This window comes from Leuciscus leuciscus, assembly GCF_965113295.1.
Source record: "Leuciscus leuciscus genome assembly, chromosome: 3".
Lineage (NCBI taxonomy): Eukaryota > Metazoa > Chordata > Actinopteri > Cypriniformes > Leuciscidae > Leuciscus > Leuciscus leuciscus.
Genome location: NC_138727.1, coordinates 59,638,138 through 59,657,984, shown reverse-complemented (window position 1 = coordinate 59,657,984; position 19,847 = coordinate 59,638,138). Strand labels below are relative to the sequence as shown.

The following is a 19,847-nucleotide window of genomic DNA, read 5'->3' as shown; positions in this document are numbered from 1 at the left end:
CAGCAGATACTTCCTGGTACCGAAAAAAGACGGGGGTCTCAGACCCATACTAGATCTAAGGCAGCTGAACAAAGTGCTTGTGAAGCGACAGTTCAGGATGCTCACGACCAGGCAAATCCTTGTGCAGATTCGCCAAGGAGATTGGTTTGTGTCAATAGATCTGAAAGACGCGTATTTTCAAATACAGATAGCGTCACGTCACAGGCGATATTTGAGATTCGCCTTCGAGGGCCAGGCATATCAGTACACAGTCCTGCCGTTCGGTTTGTCCCTAGCACCCCGTACATTTACGAAGTGCATGGACGCGGCGCTCGCACCCCTCAGAATGAGAGGCATGCGAGTGCTGAACTATTTGGACGATTGGCTGATTCTAGCGCAATCTCGCGCAGTGCTCATAGAACACACGACCATTTTACTCGATCACCTCGAGGATTTGGGTCTGAGTGTCAATTGGGCGAAGAGCTCCCTGTCACCCAGCCAGAAAATATCTTTCCTGGGCACAGAACTGGACTCACTATCCATGATAGCGCGACTATCACAACAGCGCGCGGTAGACATTCGACGCACAGCGAACTCTTTTCGCTGCGGCGCGTCTGTCCCGCTCAAAAGATTTCAGAAGATGCTAGGTCTCATGGCCTCAGCATCGTCAGTGCTCCAGCTGGGTCTGCTACGCATGCGCCCGCTGCAGTTTTGGCTGAAAGCGCGAGTCCCACGCGAAGCGTGGGCACCCGGTTTGCTTCGCCTCAGGGTCAATCAGAAATGCGTTACAGCTCTGAAACCCTGGAAAGCGAACGACTGGTACCAATCAGGTGTAAGCCTGGGGACTTCCTCGAGGGTGAAAGTGGTGTCCACGGACGCGTCCACCTCGGGATGGGGAGCGCTGCTCGAGGGCAGACCGTTCTTCGGCCAGTGGTCAGAACGGGAGAAGCTCCTGCACATAAACTGCCTCGAAATGCTGGCAGTAGACAACGCGCTGACGCGTTTTTGTCCCCAAATAAAAGGTCACCACGTCTTGGTCCGTTCGGACAACATGTCTGTGGTGTCCTACATAAATCGCCAGGGCGGCATCAGATCCGAGAAACTGTACAGGCTGGCAGAACGCCTCCTGGTATGGGCTCAGTGCAACCTGCGCTCGCTCAGAGCAGCGCACGTGCCAGGGATCATGAATATAGGACCAGACAGACTGTCCAGGAACAATGTTCCGGCAGGCGAATGGTCCCTACACCCACAGACAGTCCAACTGCTGTGGAAGAAATTCGGCAGAGCGAAAGTGGACCTGTTTGCGTCTCAAGAAAACGCTCACTGTCAAGAATTTTTCTCCAAGAGCAGGAGCGCGCTGTCCCATGTGTGGCCCCGCCGCCCGCTCTATGCTTTTCCCCCCGTCTCTCTCCTGCCTCAGGTGATAGAACGGATCAGGGAAGAAGGATGCTCAGTACTGCTGGTAGCACCGTTCTGGAAAAACCAACCTTGGTTCCCAGCCGTGATGCAGTTAGCAAGTACTGCCCCGTGGCCAGTACCAGTGAGGAGAGATCTCCTCTCACAGGCCCGCGGCTCGATCTGGCATCCTCACCCGGAACTATGGTCCCTTCATGTCTGGGCCATCAACGGGTACATGTTGGACTCCCTAAAGGAGTATTAAACACGATCACGCAGGCTAGAGCTCCGTCTACAAGACGACTCTATTCTTCGAAATGGTCAGTGTTTTCGGGCTGGTGCACAGCCCGTGGTGTGTCACCCACAAACTGTGATGTGACGGAGGTGCTTTCCTTCCTACAAGAGCTGTTGGATGGGGGCAGGGCCCCCTCCACGCTCAAAGTTTATGTGGCGGCTATAGCAGCGTTCTCAGAAACAACGCTTGGTCAGTCAATAGGAAGGAACGATTTAGTCATCCGCTTCCTTAGAGGAGCTAAGAGACTGAATCCTCCCAGACCTCCCTCAGTCCCCGTATGGGACCTTTCTACGGTTCTGGAAGCCATGAAAGGTGCGCCATTTGAGCCTTTGCAGTCAATCGATTTGAAACACCTGTCTTTCAAAACGGTGTTTTTGCTGGCTCTCGCTTCAGTGAAGCGCATAGGGGATCTGCACGCGCTCTCTGTGAGCGCGGCGTGCATGGAGTTTGGGCCCAATGACTCAAAAGTTATACTCAAACCTAAGCACGGTTATGTTCCAAAATCCCTCAACACACCGTTTAGGGCGCAGATTATCTCTCTGTCAGCCCTACCGGTCCCTGATGAGGAAAGAGACGCGAGCCTCCTTTGCCCAGTCAGGGCATTACGAGCTTATGTGTCTCGCTCGTCTGTTTTCAGACAGACGGAACAGCTCTTTGTTTCGTTTAGCGGACGTTCTAAGGGACTAGCCGCGTCGAAACAGAGCCTATCCAGATGGATAGTTGATGCTATAGCGCTGGCATACGCCTCCAAGGGCATGCAGTGCCCTTTGGGTGTCAGAGCGCATTCCACGAGAGGCATGGCCTCTTCGTGGGCCTGGTCAAGTGGGATTGCCTTGCAAGATATTTGTATGGCGGCAGGCTGGGCCTCCCCGTCTACATTTATAAGGTTTTATAACCTAGAGGTTCCCGCCCTGCAGGCCAGGCTGCTGTCGGTCTAAACCACCAGTATTATCTGACCTGATGCGTTCAGCTCAGAATGCTGCGTTTGCTGAGCACAGCTCAATGTTCGACAGTTTAAAGCTGGGCAAACTGTGTAAGACCCACATTTTTTCCCATCAGTTCAGGCCGTACCCCGCCCTGTCTGTATGATGAAATTCGCGTCCCTTCGACGCTACTTTATGTGGAAAAGTGAGGCTGCACCCCTCCTTCTTCCCGGACTCTCTGTGAGTTCACTGAGTGATTGTGCACTATATGTACCCCGGGTTTTCGCCCTTGGGTTTTTGGTGTCAGATCTCAGCATGCACGGCGTTTTACATTGGGTCCCCTAGCGTAAGATATCTTACGCAGTACGAGAGACCTCTCGTAAGAGAACGTACTCGGTTACTAACGTAACCTCGGTTCTCTCTAGAAGAGGGAACGAGTACTGCGTATCTTGCCGTGCATGCACACGCTCTGGTTGCTTCGATGATGAAAAACCAGATAATAGCTGCCTGCGAGCGATATTTATAGGCCTAGACCACGCCCATTTCGGCGGGACGTGACGCAGCGGGCGCGAAGTGCCCTGATTGGGTCTGGCGTCACGCCAGGCCTCGCTCGATAGGCTGCTGCAGTTGCCGCAGAGCAGCCAATAGGCGCGCGAGCTGTCTCGCCTATGTCTGCATTGCTGCTGCAACGCGTTTTGCATTATTACAAAATTAAGGATAATTTTTGGCTTCAATATCTCGCGGAAAAGGATTTTCCCCTAGCGTAAGATATCTTACGCAGTACTCGTTCCCTCTTCTAGAGAGAACCGAGGTTACGTTAGTAACCGAGTACGTTTTCGCTGGACAGCTAAACCAGCTTTTCACAACCCGTGGTTGTCGTTGCTAGCAACATAAAATAAGATCTTTTATTTTTTCCGACCCGGAGTACTTTGCTCTCGGGGTTTACAGAATACCGGTAACACGCCTGAGGGAACTTTCCTTTGTTCAAACACAGGTCTTAAGACAGAATTATATGTACGCAGTCAAGCAAAAGAGATTTTTCTTTTTCTTCTTTTTTCTAACTTAGACTTGTAACAATACTGTAAAACTGCAGTTTTCTCCACAACCAGGGAATAACTGGCGGGTTACTGATACGGCTTTTCGCCTTGATCAGTTGATTCAAACGCGCGCACAAAACATTAAACTTCCAAAATCACACATGAATATAAATCTGAATATTTTGTCCCAAAATGAAATTTGAAAGTGCCCGCATTCGAAAAAAACATTAATATGTAGCGACAATGCCTCTAGTTTAGGGAATTTATTAGCTCAAATGAGAGGTAATATTCATAAGATATGAATATGCATATGCCGTTTACACAAATTAAATTATTCCAAAGAGGGAATAGGTCAGACCTCAACGTATATCAACAATTACCAAGATTACTCGTAGTATTTATTGATATAAGTAGATAGAATTATATTTTAATTAGGGGAAATTTAGGTAGGGGTTAATTCTCATTTATCATACAACCATCCGTCCGGCAGATCGGATGCACGATTTCTGAACAGAAACCTATTGTCTCCAACACAACAAATAATTTTCCTGTGGCCACAAAGGAATGATTATTTTCGTGTCTTAGACAACTTAGATTGTTTAATAGTAAAATAAAGGGTAGAGCGTGTAGGCAATCACACTTTCAGGGATTTCAGTAATGGAACAATATGAGACAGATTCAATTCATAAAGATTATAGGATTTTAATCAAACAACTAAGATTACATGTACTATTTCAATCACGCAGGAGTAAATATGCATAGCAAACAAACAATATAAACGATCGCAAAATAAGAAATAAAATAAAGCAAAATATTATGAGAGGGGAAGAGAAAATGAGAGAGGGAAAAGGAGAGAGAGAAAAGGAGAGAGTTTTGGTGTGTGTGCAAGATGGTAGCGTGAAAGGGGATGTGTGTGGGTTTTAGAGAGCACGTGTGTGTGTTTTCCTTTGAGCGCGTGCGTGTGTGTGTGTGTGTGTGTGTGTGTGTGAGGATAAGTGTGTGCGTAAAGAATGAGTGAGAGAATTTAGAGAAAGGCAAAGACAGTTTACAACATTCCTTCACACCGAGACCCCAACAGTTTCTAGTAATTATTAGACAACTTAAACAGCATTTCTTTCGGATTGCGAATTTAAGAATGTAATCGTGTACTTTACTTGTTCTGCCTATTTGGCCCTCGTTTCGTGCGTCTGTTGTGTACAAAAGGAGCCTGGAACACGTGGTCTGATGCGTCGTCAAGGCGGAGCTCGTTGCGATGGTAACTCAGAGCGTTCAACTTAGCCAAAGATGATTTAGCCTTAAGTTGGTTTTCTTTGGTTTGTAAGAAATTATCAAACTGAGATAAACTATCAAGAAAAGAAAGACTTAGAATAAAAACAGAAATAAAAAGCAAACGAAGGTTTCTTGGAAGAAGGAAGGAGGCGGGTCTCTCTCTCTCTCTGGCAAACTGCTACGAGGTACGAGAGATCTGGCGCCGTGTTTTGAAGTCGCTAAAGTCACGCCTTCTCACGTGCGTGACCCAATCGTCTGGAAGGACGATTGTGGCCACCTCCTTACGTTTTGCAAAGGTACACGCCTTCTCTGACTATGTACTGACGGAATAAACTCGTTCATGAACACTTATGAAACTGGTATTAATGAAAGAATGCATCCTCTGATATTTTGTGTTAAAGATTCAGCACCGTTGGGTTCTTTGGAACAAAACAATACCGCGAATGATAATTCTGTGAGCCAATAACACAAAGATACATAATTTCTCGTGATTAAACGCACATCAAATTGGTTACATACAAATACAGCTTATATAGATAGTATTTTGGGTATGGAGACCACGGAACACCTCAAGAAATACATTTTAAACATTTAGAAAGATAACTTTGAACACACGAGGTCGGGAAATAGATGCAGTCCTCGAGTATGTATGCATATGTGTGTGTAGAGTCATGAAGTCACTGAAAGTTCAAACTGCGCTGTGAACTTTTGTCACTCTGAAGCAGGGGGAGTTCGTATGTGTGTGCGTACATACTCTCGCGCTGATGAGGTTAACAGTGGGCACATGTTTTTACATCTGGTAAGACACTGGGGGGGGGGTTGGGATCTTGTGAAAGTCCCCAGGGGTTATAGCATTTCCAGTCTGACTGGCGTTTTGCTGATCACATATCTTAGCCGAAACAGTCGAACAGAAGGTTGTGTGTTTACTCAGAAAATAGATTAGGGTCCTTTAAAACCAGGGGTCAATGATTTATGCAGATAGGAGGCTCCATTCGGTCGGCACGTCCTGGCGCCGAAGTTTTAAGACAATGGGGGTGTCTGTAAACCAGACTAGAGAGGGGGGTTTGATCACAGGGTAATCTCAGTAATTTAATCAACACGCAAGCCGGGTGACCTGCCTTCCGTTACAAGTGTGAGTATAAGAGGAGGAAGAGTGTGAGTTAGAGGAGGAAGAGTATGAGTATAAGTCAAGTCAAGTTTATTTGTACAGCGCTTTTCACAATACAGATTGTATCAAAGCAGCTTCACAGTATTAAATTAAAATAATACAACAAAGTTTGTTTCAAGAGGAATTTATTGATTGATAAAATTAAATTAAATATCCCCAAAATATCCCCAACTGAGCAAGCCAAAGGCAACAGTGGCAAGGAACCGAAAAACTCCATCAAGTGACCTAATGGTGTCCTAAAACTCCATCAGGTGACCTAATGGAGAAAAAAAAACCTTGGGAGAACCCAGGCTCAGTCGGGGGCCAGTTCTCCTCTGGCATTTACGAGCTAGAGGCCGGATTGTAGTTTGAACTGTAGGATTATATGAATGCCTGGCTGAAGAGATGCGACTTTAATCTAGTTTTAAACTGGGAGAGTGAGTCTGAGCAACGAACAGTATCAGGAAGACTATTCCAGAGTTTTGAGGCCAAATGTGAAAATGCTCTCCCTCCTTTGGTGGTTCTGGATATCCTAGGTATGACCAAAAGCCTTGAATTTAGTGATCTTAAAGAGCACGACGGATTATAGGGTGATAGAAGATCCGTTAAATAGACTGGAGCTAAGCCGTTTAGGGCTTTATAAGTCAGTAGCAATATCTTATAATTAATACGGAACTTTATAGGTAACCAATGCAGTGATGATAAAATCGGTGTTATATGATCATATTTTCTTGATCTCGTAAGAACTCTAGCGGCGGCATTTTGGACTAACTGTAGCTTGTTTATTGAGGATGCAGGACAACCAGTTAATAAAGCATTACAGTAATCCAGTCTCGAGGTCATGAATGCATGAACTAACTTTTCTGCATCAGAAACTGATAGCATATTATGTAGCTTAGCAATGTTTCTAAGGTGGAAAAAGGCTGTTTTTGTAACATATGAAATATGATTTTCAAAAGACAGGTTGCAATCGAGTATAACACCCAGGTCTTTTACTGTAGAGGATAAAGTAACAGGAAATCCTATGATGTTAAAGTTGTATTGTGCGAGGTTTTGTGGGCGGTTTTTTGAACCGATAAGTATTACCTCTGTCTTGTCTGGATTTAATAAAAGAAAATTACGCGTCATCCAATCTTTTATATCTTTAACACACTCTGTCAATTTGGAAAATTTAGCGTTTTCATCCGGCCGTGATGAAATATATATTTGAGTGTCATCAGCATAACTGTAACGGGGTTCAATGTTGTATTGCAAGGAAGGAAGAAGACAGGGGTCGGCGTGACTGAAACACTCACTTTAATTGCAAAATAAAAAGAAACAAATAAACAAAAGAGGCGCACGTAGCGCATTCACCGTGCCACGCACAGTAATAACAAAGAGGACAAATAACAATCACAACTTTCATTCAAACACAGCGTACAGGTGAGGTTCCAGTCCAACTCTCTCCCCCATCTCCTCCCGCATGCTGGCTTATAACCGGTCTCTCCATGCCAATCACTGCAATCAGACACAGGTGTTCCTCATTTTGCACTTGACCTACTTACTCACCGATCAGCCCCCTCCTTTCTCTCCTGCTACAGACTTCGCAAAACCACGCCCCCCTCGCCACATACCCCCACCGCCCGACTCAGGCCGGGGAGCCATCCGGCCTGCAGCCTCCCCCCCCCTCCTCCTGGAGAGGAAGTCAGCCACAGCCATCTGTACACCCGGCCTGTGGATCACCTGGAACTTAAACGGCTGTAAAGCGAGATACCAACGAGTGATCCGCGCGTTGGTATCCTTCATGCGGTGGAGCCACTGCAGGGGAGCGTGGTCCGAACAGAGGGTGAACTCCCGTCCCAGGAGGTAATAGCGGAGGGTGAGAACGGCCCATCTGATGGCCAAACACTCCTTCTCTATGGTGCTGTACCCCGTCTCTCTCTTAGAGAGCTTTCGACTGATGTACAGCACCGGCCGCTCCTCACCCTCCACCTCCTGGGACAGGACCGCGCCCATCCCCCTGTCCGACGCGTCGGTCTGTAGGATGAAAGGGAGAGAAAAGTCAGGGGCATGTAAGAGCGGTCCACCACATAAAGCAGCCTTTATCTGGGTAAAAGCCCGCTGACACTGCTCCGTCCATTGAACCGTATCTGGTACCTCCTTTTTAGTTAGATCAGTCAGCGGGCTGGCGAGGTCCGAATAATTAGGCACAAACCTTCTGTAATAACCCGCCAGCCCCAGGAACTGTCTAACCTCCTTTTTGGTCTTAGGTCTCGGACAAGTCGCAACCGCTGCCGTCTTATCAATTTGGGGACGCACTTGTCCATGACCCAAGTGGAAGCCCAGATACCTTACTTCCACCCGCCCAATTGCACACTTCTTCGGGTTGGCCGTGAGCCCCGCCCGTCTCAACGTCTTCAGGACAGCCCGCACCTGCTGCATATGACGCTGCCAGTCACCACTATAGATGATGATATCATCCAAGTAGGCAGCGGCATATGCAGCGTGCGGTCGGAGAATCCTGTCCATCAGACGCTGAAACGTTGCCGGAGCCCCGAACAACCCGAAAGGAAGAGTGACAAATTGGTGTAACCCGAACGGCGTGGTGAAAGCTGTTTTTTCTTTGGATAAGGGAGATAAGGGGATCTGCCAATATCCCTTGGTTAAGTCCAATGTCGAATAAAAACGAGCAGTACCCAGCCGATCAAGCAATTCGTCAACCCTTGGCATTGGATAAGCGTCGAACTTCGACACAGCATTCACCTTCCTGTAATCTACACAGAACCGGATCGAGCCGTCCGTTTTAGGAACTAAAACTATCGGGCTCGCCCAGTCACTGCTAGATTCTTCTATTACTCCCAACTCTAGCATCGCCTCTAATTCGCTTTGCACAACTTTCTTTTTGTGCTCTGGCAGTCGATACGGCCGGCTGCGAACCACCACGCCCGGCTCTGTCTCAACGTGGTGTTGAATGAGGTCCGTCCGACCAGGCAGGGGCGAGAACACATCAGCAAAATCTGCTTGTAAATTACGCACATCAGTGAGTTGGGATGGTGAGAGGTGGTCTCCCCCAGCGGCCAGGGCGAGAGATTTTGTTTTGACATTCGCCTCTGGACCGAGATCCTCCTCTCCACTCACTACCATCGCCAGCATCACTGATTCCACCTCAGACCATTTTTTAAGCAGGTTGAGGTGGTAAATTTGATGTGCCCCGCCCCTATCTGTTCGTATTACCTCATAGTCAAGATCTCCAATTCGCCGTGTAACCTCAAAAGGTCCTTGCCACTTTGCGAGTAATTTTGAGCTAGAGGTAGGAAGTAATACAAGCACTTTCTCTCCCGGTGTAAATTGACGCAGTCTAGCCCCCCTGTTGTACAGCCGACTTTGCTTGTCCTGAGCCTGTAACAAATTCTCCCGTGACAGCCGCCCCAAAGTGTGGAGTTTTGTTCTCAGGTCCAGGACATACTGAATTTCATTTTTACTAGCTGAAGGTCCGTCCTCCCAAGTTTCCCTAAGGACATCTAACACCCCGCGGGGCTGACGCCCATAGAGAAGCTCGAAGGGGGAAAACCCCGTGGAGGCTTGAGGGACCTCCCGTACAGCGAACAAGAGGGGTTCTAACCACCGATCCCAATTTTTGGCGTCTTCTTGTACAAACTTTCGAATCATGGATTTCAAAGTGCGGTTAAATCGTTCGACCAGCCCGTCTGTTTGTGGGTGATAGACACTGGTCCGGATCGATTTAATGCCCAATAATTCGTAAAGTTCGCGTATCGTTCGTGACATAAACGCCGTGCCTTGATCGGTGAGAATCTCTTTCGGGATTCCCACCCGGGAGATTAGTTGAAACAGAGCGCTCGCCACGCTATTTGCGGAAATATTGCGAAGCGGGACTGCTTCAGGATATCGCGTTGCGTAGTCCACCAGGACTAAAGCAAAGCGATGTCCCCGTGCTGACCGTTCTAATGGCCCGATGAGGTCCATACCAATTCGTTCGAAGGGGACCTGCATCAACGGAATAGGGCACAATGGTGCTTTTGGGTTGGCCGGTGGATTCACCAGCTGACATTCCCGACAAGACGCACACCACTTGCGTACATTCTCGTGAATGCCCGGCCAAAAGAATCGGGCCATGAGACGGTTTAGTGTCGTTGTTTGTCCTAAATGCCCGGCCATTGGATTAGAATGAGCCGCCTGGAAAAGCATTTCCCGACGGCTTTTGGGTACCAACAACTGAGTTGTATCCTGCTTTGATTGGGCATCTTGGGTCACCCGATACAACTTATCTTTTATAATTGTAAAATACGGATAGGTGAGCGGTTGGTCTGGGTGGAGAAGCTGGCCGTCGATAGAGCGAACCTGATCAAAGGCATGTTTCAGCGTGTCATCCTGGGACTGTTCCAGGGGAAAATCATCGCGCTCTGAGAGAATGGTTCTCTCCAGTGCGCTCTGTTCCCCTGAACCAGTACCCAGAGGTTCCGGATCAGCTTCTCCCAACTGAGCAGTCGCCACCTTCCTTTTATCTTTTTCTACCCAAGAAGCATCCGCACATAAATGACCCAATAATTCATTAAACGCTGGCCAATCCGTCCCCAAAATCAGCGGATGCCGGAGATGCGGGTTAATCGCCACCTCCACACTATGCTTTTGTCCCCTAAATTGAATATCCACAGGCATTAACGGATAATTCACCACTTCCCCGTGCACACACCGTACCTTAACCATGCGGCCATTATCCAATGCCTTAGGTTGAATCAGGCTTTGGTGTATAGAGGTTTGGTTACAGCCTGAATCCACCAGAGCCTGAAAAGTACCCCCCTTTATACTCACGGGTATTTGGTACAGGCCAGCTTGATCGGGGGCAGCTTGCGGCGCATCGGGGACCCGGATCAGCGTCCCCACCTCCATCACCGGACACCGATCGATAAAATGACTCGGGTCCCCGCAGCGCCAACAAGCCGGCCCGGACCTCCCCGCCGCTCCAGTGGCAGGAAGCGGGTCAAGGGATTGGCGTGGAGAGAGAGGTAGCGCAGCCTGGGGAGAGAATCCCCCCCTCGATGGGCCCCCTCCCCGGGGAAGAGGCCTGGGGGCAGATACCGGCTCCGCAGCACCCCCTGTCCTCCACCTTGGAGCCGGCCGCGGCGGCAGATTCACCCGGTACCTGGGAAGGGGAGAGGGCTTAGGGGGGGGGGTAGAGAGAGAAAGAGAGAGAGAAGCAGATGGCAGGGGTTCGCCGACCCCCGGGCACGCCACCATTTGGTCCTCCGCCAGCTGGATGGCCTGGTTCAGCGACGTCGGGCGGTGGCACTGGACCCACTGCGCGGTCTTTGTTGGCAACCGCGCCACGAACTGCTCCAGCACCACACGATCGATGACTTCCTCGACGTCGCTTCCGTCGGCCATCAGCCACTTGCGGCACGAGTCCCGGAGCTGTTGGGCCATGATGAAGGGTCGGCCAGACTCCTCGAGGTTCAACGTCCTGAACCTCTGGCGGTGTTGTTCCGGAGTCCGGCCAACCCGCTGGAGAATGGCCCGCTTTAAATCCTGATAGACCAGGAGATTCTGGACTGGCAGTTGGTGTGCGGCCACCTGCGCCTCTCCGGACAGCAGGGGTATCAGCCGCATTGGCCAGTCCGTCGAGGGCCATCCCCGGTCCTCAGCCGACCTCTCAAACAGTTCCAGAAATGCCTCCGGATCATCCTCGGGGCCCATCTTGTTGAGAGGTATCGGCGAGGACGAGTCTTTGTCCGATGGGGGGACGGCCCTAACCTCCCGGTCTATCCAGCTCCGGAACAGCTCGCGGTCTTCATGCTGGCCTCGGAGGAGCGCCTCGAACCGTTTGTCCTGCTCCTCCTTTATGGCCAGCAGATGTTGATGTTGTTCCTGGTGAAGACCAGCGAGCGATTGGATGATGTCCGCAAATGGTGTACCTGGCGGAGTCTGCATGGCGGCGATCTTCTTCCTTCCCGGGTTTCGGCACCAGTGTAACGGGGTTCAATGTTGTATTGCAAGGAAGGAAGAAGACAGGGGTCGGCGTGACTGAAACACTCACTTTAATTGCAAAATAAAAATAAACAAATAAACAAAAGAGGCGCACGTAGCGCATTCACCGTGCCACGCACAGTAATAACAAAGAGGACAAATAACAATCACAACTTTCATTCAAACACAGCGTACAGGTGAGGTTCCAGTCCAACTCTCTCCCCCATCTCCTCCCGCATGCTGGCTTATAACCGGTCTCTCCATGCCAATCACTGCAATCAGACACAGGTGTTCCTCATTTTGCACTTGACCTACTTACTCACCGATCAGCCCCCTCCTTTCTCTCCTGCTACAGACTTCGCAAAACCACGCCCCCCTCGCCACAATAACAATGGAAACTAATTCCATGTTTCCTTATAATATTTCCAAGTGGCATCATATATATGGAAAATAACAGAGGGCCTAATACAGATCCCTGCGGCACTCCATAGTTTACTGGAGTTATGATCGATTTTTCTCCATTTAAATAGACAAAATGGTAGCGGTCAGATAGGTATGATTTGAACCAGCTTAGTGCTTGTCCTTGAACACCAGTATAATTTTGTAGTCGATCTAAGAGTAATGTATGATCTATAGTATCGAACGCAGCACTAAGATCAAGTAAAACTAGTATTGAGATACAGCCTTGGTCAGAAGCTAAAAGTAAATCATTTGTGATTTTAACGAGCGCAGTTTCAGTGCTATGATGCGGTCTGAATCCAGACTGAAACTTTTCATAGATATCATTTTGTTGCAAGAAAGAGCCCAGTTGAGCGGACAACACTTTTTCTAATATTTTAGACATAAATGGAAGATTTAAAATGGGTCTATAATTTGCTAGATTATTATGATCTAATTGTGGTTTCTTAATGAGAGGTTTTATAACTGCCAGTTTAAATGTTCTTGGAACATGACCTAAAGATAAAGACGAGTTAATAATATTGAGGAGAGGCTCTTCCACTACAGGTAACACTTCTTTCAGTAGTTTAGTTGGTATAGGATCTAATAAACATGTTGTTGTTTTAGATGAAGTGATACGTTTATTTAACTCTTTTTGTTCTATAGTTGTAAAGCACTGTAATTGTTCTTGCGGGGTGATAATTGAAGCTGAATTATAAGGCGTGATTGAAGATTGAACGTTTACAATTGTGTTTCTGATGCTTTCTATTTTCTCAGTGAAGAAGTTCATGAAATCATTACTACTGAACTGTAATGGGATATTTTGTTCGGGTGACGTCTGTTTATTTGTTAGTCTAGCCACGGTGTTAAATAAAAACCTTGGATTGTTTTGGTTGTTTTCTATTAGTTTGCGGAGGTGCTCAGCCCTGGCCGCTTTTAGGGCCTTTTTATAACGTGACATACTGTCTTTCCACGCGATTCTAAAGACCTCTAATTTAGTTTGTTTCCATTTACGCTCTAAAATACGGGTTTCTCTCTTTAAAACATGCGTAGTATTGTCATACCATGGTGCTTTATTTTTCTCTCTGACCTTTTTTAATTTAATAGGTGCAACCACATCCAATGTTCTAGAGAGAATAGTGCTCATAGTGCTAGTTAGTTCTTCTAGTTCATCTGTTTGTTTGGGTTCAGGCAGCAGCTGAGACAGATTAGATAAGCAATTTGAGAAATGATCTATGGTGGATGGGAGGATTGTTCTGCCTGGTTGATAACGCGACGCCGCATGACATATTACAGCAGTACGTAATATGCAAGTTACCATGTAGTGATCAGTGACTTCATCACTTTGTGGAATGATATCTATATCGGTTGGATCGGTTCCATGTGATATAATTAAATCGAGTGTATGATTAAGACGATGTGTTGGTCCGGTGACGTTTTGCTTGACCCCAAATGAATTTAATAAATCTGTAAACGCAGCTCCTAACGCATCATTTGGATTATCTACGTGTATGTTAAAATCTCCAACAATTAATGCTTTATCGACATTGACTAATAGGTCTGAGAGAAAATCTGCAAACTCTTTTAGGAAATCAGCGTAAGGCCCTGGCGGTCTATATACGGTAGCCAAGGCTAGAGATAATAGGGATGTTTTTCTAACATCTAAGAGCGTAACATTTAGTACAAGTACTTCAAATGAAATAAACTTATAACCCGTTTTCTGAGTAACATTTAGAATATCTCTATAAATGGTTGCAACACCTCCGCCACGACCAATCAGACGGGGCTCATGCTTATAACAGTATCCAGGAGGAGTAGACTCATTAATACCGAAATAATCATTTGGTTTAAGCCAGGTTTCAGTAAGGCAAAGTACATCGAAGCTATTATCTGTGACTATTTCATTTACAATAACTGCCTTAGGTGTGAGTGATCTAATGTTTAGAAGACCTAGCTTTAGAAATAGTTTTTGTTTACTAATAGCAACATTTTCTGTTTTAATAACAATTAGGTTTTTCCTAGATCCTGCAGTAGATTTATTATTTGATCTCACTAAACGAGGAATAGACACGGTTTCTATGCAATGTTCTACACTAGTATTTATATCAGTTAAATTGGTGCAGCAGAGACTATGATTTGGACTTTTGGTTACTAGTCAAAGGGTATTTAACATTTTGGAGATGTTATCTGACAGAAGATCCGCTCTGAATCTGCTTGGGTGTAAGCCATCAGCACGGAAAAGCCTAGGACGCTCCCAAAACAGATTCCAATTATTTACAAAGAGCAGTTTCTGTTCATTGCACCATGACATTAACACAACTTTTCATGCCCTAATCGGTACGTGGGAAGCGGTCCTGACACAATGATCGTTGTTTCAGGCGATGTGTTGCGTACCGTATCGATTAGATTCCTGAAGTCTTTCTTCAGAATCTCCGTCTGGCACAGCCTGATGTCATTCACTCCCGCGTGCAGGACCACAGTTCCGACGCGCTCGTCACCGTTCAGGATCTCGGGAACGCGAGCAGCGATTTCAGAAACACGAGCACCAGGAAAGCAGTGACTTTGCACCTTACTTTTACCTAACGTAGCGTGTACGTGCCGAACGATGGAATCGCCGATGATCACAGCATCGCGTTCTGTTTCGCGTAGAGGGGAGAAGCGGTTTTGTGTGGATAACTCGAAAACCGGGAGGGTCGGAGAAAGTCTTGGTCTAAACCTGACTCGCGTCTTCCGCTGCGGAACCACCCAGGCTTCGTGGTGGCGTGTTGGAGCCGGAGTGAACGAGACCATGGCTGATTGCGACCGATGCTGAGGAACGCACGGAGTAGACGCGGTCGGAGTCAGCGGGTTAGTAACGTTAAACACTGATTTGTGTGCATCGGCGCGTGATGTTTCAAGAGCCAAACACCGGTCTCTCAGCTTGGCCCTTTCTCAATAAAAGGTCGTGGATCTGTTTCTCAATAGCTTCCAGCTCAGACTGCAGTGCGTGCAGCTCAAATGTGTCCTCACCTGCACCAAAAGGTAGACTACTTACATCTGATATATTCGCCATTTTAACAGATGGACAGTGAGTTAGCAACGAAGCTACCAGTGATGCTATCAATATTAGCCTAATACTAATTTATGACTGAAGTCTTGGATATAATCCTTTTATTTATGTTTTTTTTTTTTTTTTTTTTTTGTGATAGGGGTGTAGAGTAGACGCACGATAGGCGAAAAAAAAAAATGTTTGTTTGTAAGTGAGTGTGGAGAAGACGCGTTCAGCCGTGATCCACGGACGTACCTTTAAGAGTATCCAGCGTTGGATCACTAATAGGCTGGAGACGCGTCTGCTCAACAGTCAGCGTTGTAACTATGAGGGTTTTTTAGGTTTTTTTTAGTGGTAGGGGTGTAGAGTAGACGCACGATAGGCGGAAAAAAAAAGAGGAGGAGGAAGAGTATGAGTATAAGAGGATGAAGAGTATGAGTATAAGAGGAGGAAGAGTGTGAGTATAAGAGGACGAAGAGTGTGAGTATAAGAGTATAAGAGGAGGAAGAGTATGAGTATAAGAGGAGGAAGAGTGTGTGTATAAGAGGAGGAAGAGTGTGAGTATAAGAGGAGGAAGAGTGTGAGTATAAGAGGAGGAAGAGTGTGAGTATAAGAGGAGGAAGAGTGTGAGTATAAGAGGAGGAAGAGTGTGAGTATAAGAGGAGGCAGAGTGTGAGTATAAGAGGAGGAAGAGTATGAGTATAAGAGGAGGAAGAGTGTGAGAATAAGAGGAGGAAGAGTGTGAGTATAAGAGGAGGCAGAGTGTGAGTATAAGAGGAGGAAGAGTATGAGTATAAGAGGAGGAAGATTATGATTATAAGATGAGGAAGAGTGTGAGTTAGAGGAGGAAGAGTGTGAGTTAGAGGAGGAAGAGTGTGAGTATAAGAGGAGGAAGAGTGTGAGTATAAGAGGAGGCAGAGTGTGAGTATAAGAGGAGGAAGAGTATGAGTATAAGAGGAGGAAGAGTGTGAGAATAAGAGGAGGAAGAGTGTGAGTATAAGAGGAGGCAGAGTGTGAGTATAAGAGGAGGAAGAGTATGAGTATAAGAGGAGGAAGATTATGATTATAAGATGAGGAAGAGTGTGAGTTAGAGGAGGAAGAGTCTGAGTATAAGAGGAGGAAGAGTGTGTGAAAGAGGTGATGAACGAGGAGGAAGAGGAAGGTGTGGAGAATGTTGTCAAGGCTGGATCTGCTTCAGGGTTTTCCTCTTCTCCTGCAGAGATGATATTCTCCGGCCGGACCGACATGAAGACGTGAAGCTGAAGCAGAATAAATCTCTCTCACTGACCTTGATTCTGCAGTTGCTCAACTCTTCTGACTGTACTTTACAGTAACATGCTTTTCATTTACAGTTTTTTACTGTAACCTTTTGGGCTTCTGCAGTTGGTCACTGTATTTCACAGTATGCAAATGCTGAATATACAGACATTCCATACTATACAATATTCAGTACAATACTATACAGTACTTGCAGTGCATACAGTATTTATTCTCCTCTCCACTGTCAGGTGTCAGTACTACTTTATTACATAATTGCAAAATTTGTTTACTTTGTTACAATATATAAATAAATATTTCTCCTGTAACTGCATGCTTTGGATTCTGTGTTCTCCATTTGTTATGTAGTGTCTAACGAATGATCTGTAGTGTTTATAATATTGACTGATGTGTGTAAGATCTGAAAGCATTGTTTGATTTTGCCAGAAGAGTCAGAGATTCTCTGAATGAGTTTTGAACATTTGCTTTTGTGTTTAAGGTTTTGAGAAAGTGAGTGATGGTTTCAAGAAATGTGTTTTAGCAATTCAGAAAAACTGTAATTGTGCAGCTTGTTGTTTTTGGCTGATTTCTTGGTTCTCTCTTCACTCCTCTGTCTTAAAGTAATTCACACTGAGATTATTTATTTACATTTATCTTATATTTCCTGTAATGAGTCGCTGTTTTCTAATTATGACCGCCGCTAGTGTAGCTAGCGAAAGCGGTCATATAGGGATTGTCAAAGTTTTTTTTTTTTTTTTTTTTTTTTCAACGATACCAGGGACACCGAAACACGGGGGAACATGAAATTTGGTGGGCATGTAGCCCCACTAGACTTTTACGGAAAAATTTCGTTTGGTCCCCGGGGGCCACTCCCCCCCCCCCCCCCGCGCTGGGCCCCCCCAAACCCAAAAAATGCAGTTTTTCCTAAATAACTACTTGAACCGTGGCACCGAGGATGAAGACATTTTTATGGTATGTTGGTCTTAAGGGCCCACATCAACCTAGCTCATAATCACTCATTTGTGATTTGCGCCTCTCCCATAAAAAATGAAAATGCAATATTATTCTGCTTTAATCGCCCCTATCTTCAGTTGAGATGTTCAGAACTGCACCATATTTCATGTGTATGATTAACTTGACATCCTCTGGGGGTATGCTAAGCTTCGTAGAATTTCATCCATGGGGGGGTATAAAATAAATTCATTTATGTGCACATTTAGTGACTGTACACTCATCGGCCTGTAGATGGTGGTGTTGAGCGAAGGGTTGCTGGTTTAGGATGATACTGTCACACACACACATGCAGGAATACAAACAAACGCAAGCATGCACACACACTGACATCCACACGCACAGACACACACCCATACACACACATACAAATCCACATGCACAGACACACACACACAAACACACACGCGCACACACATGTACGCACGCATACATTAACGCACAGACACACACACACACACAGACACACACATACACAAACACACACACATACACACACACACAGACAGACATGCACATACTACTACTTTTTTTAGGTATATACATAAACACGCAATACAGCCAAATTGCGCCACGTCATTTATTTTTGTGGAAAGCCAGTGCAGGCCTGAGCGGCGGTCATATTTTGTACCGCCATGCGGTACATCTAGTAGTAATAAAGTATTGTCATGTTTTCATGGTCCAATATAACAGATAAAACAACATTTACAGTTTGATGAATTCTGTGTTTCAGGGGTTTCTAGTGCTGGTTGGGGTGTGAGTTACAGTCCTTCACACATCTGTGCACTAAAGGACTCAACAGTGATAATGAGATGCACTTATACATACCCTACTGGATATAAGATCATGAAAGTATTCTGGGCTAAAAATAGTGAAGAGCCTCTAGATCTGTCTAATGACCCTGAATACAGTCAGAGGCTTCAGTATCTGGGAGATCACAAGCAGAACTGCACCGTCAGACTGAGTCATGTGACACTGAAGGATTCACACATGTACTATTTCAGATTCATCACTTATAGATATGATAAGAAATGGATTGGTAAACCTGGAGTGACTCTTAATGTCACAGGTGACTTTGATGAGGTTTATCTCTTCTTCTGTGCATTATGTTGAATAATAATCAGTGTATGACAGCAGCACTAGATATAATGTGTGTGTTGTGTTCAGATCTTCAGGTGGAGTCTCCTGAGAGAGTGACAGAGGGAGATTCAGTCAATCTGAGATGTAAAAGCAGCTGCGCTCTGACTGACAGAGCAACATTCATCTGGTACAGAAACTCACAGCCATTAACTGAGAGAAGAGACAGAAACAATGAACTCCTGCTGCAGTCAGTCAGAAGAGAGGATTCAGGCAGATATAGCTGTGCTGTAGACGGACACACTCACATCTCTCCTGCTGTTCAGCTCAATGTCATGTGTGAGTACAGACTGACTTTCTCTCTTTAACCCTCATGCACTTTACATTTCTGGTTACAGTCTGTGTGGTCCGGGTCAAACTGACCCTAATTGTATTCAATTCCCCAAAAATCACACTATGAAAAAACATTATAATAATTACATTCAGGTACAAATAATGAACTTTTAATATCAATACTTTTCACACATTACAAAGAATACATTTCTGAATTTATGATTTATAAAAATGTTTTAACCACTATTTTTAAGACTGCCCCTCCCCGACACCCGTGGGACACTTGCCATTATACATTTATAACAATACTATCTTAGTCTAAACCTAAAATAATCTTGACCAACTATATAGCATTTGAAAGTGTTCAGACTGTAGTTTTCATATTTGGCGACTGATTTTCAAAAGATGTGTTGCCGAATTATAACACACACTGTGATTCTTTCTGTATGGTGTTATATGTGTTTTAGAGATTGAATTCAAATCAAATCAAATATTAACAATAGGATGTCTACTTCATAAATATTTTTTTAAAGTATGGAAATATATGGTTAAGATCACTCAATCCATATATGGAAATAGAAGAGTCCTTATATGGTCACCAGAGGAGTCTGGATGTCATCTAGTGGAAAAGTTTGGTACTGCGCTCAAAAAAACTCTTTGAGACATCAACCTAAAATTTGTCACAGAACTTGTTCAG

The 19,847-nt window shown here is 45.8% G+C and overlaps 2 protein-coding genes and 1 long non-coding RNA gene across 3 annotated transcripts in view; all 3 read left to right on the top strand.

The window, feature by feature from the left end:
* LOC309493992 overlaps positions 1 to 7,258 on the top strand; it is a 138,752-nt gene extending 131,494 nt beyond the window's left edge. The window contains exon 3 of the long non-coding RNA XR_014204170.1: positions 6,620 to 7,258. This is a non-coding gene — a long non-coding RNA (uncharacterized lncRNA). The remainder of the gene's footprint in view (positions 1 to 6,619) is intronic.
* LOC309493708 (B-cell receptor CD22-like) overlaps positions 1 to 19,847 on the top strand; it is a 273,995-nt gene that overhangs the window by 144,582 nt on the left and 109,566 nt on the right. Inside the window, exon 3 of the mRNA XM_082162914.1 lies at positions 18,474 to 18,809. Within this exon, the coding sequence (XP_082019040.1) occupies positions 18,474 to 18,809 (336 nt within the window). The remainder of the gene's footprint in view (positions 1 to 18,473; positions 18,810 to 19,847) is intronic.
* Positions 1,328 to 14,701, top strand: LOC309493749 (uncharacterized protein). The gene is made up of 2 exons (XM_082162975.1): positions 1,328 to 3,420; positions 14,090 to 14,701. The coding sequence occupies exon 1, from the start codon at positions 1,426 to 1,428 to the stop codon at positions 2,605 to 2,607; it is 1,182 nt and encodes a 393-aa protein (XP_082019101.1). The 5' UTR covers positions 1,328 to 1,425; the 3' UTR covers positions 2,608 to 3,420; positions 14,090 to 14,701.

What these genes read in the sequence shown, in the direction of transcription:
- LOC309493749 (XM_082162975.1), top strand. Translation starts at nt 1,426, where the DNA reads ATGCTCAGTACTGCTGGTAGCACCGTTCTGGAAAAACCAACCTTGGTT.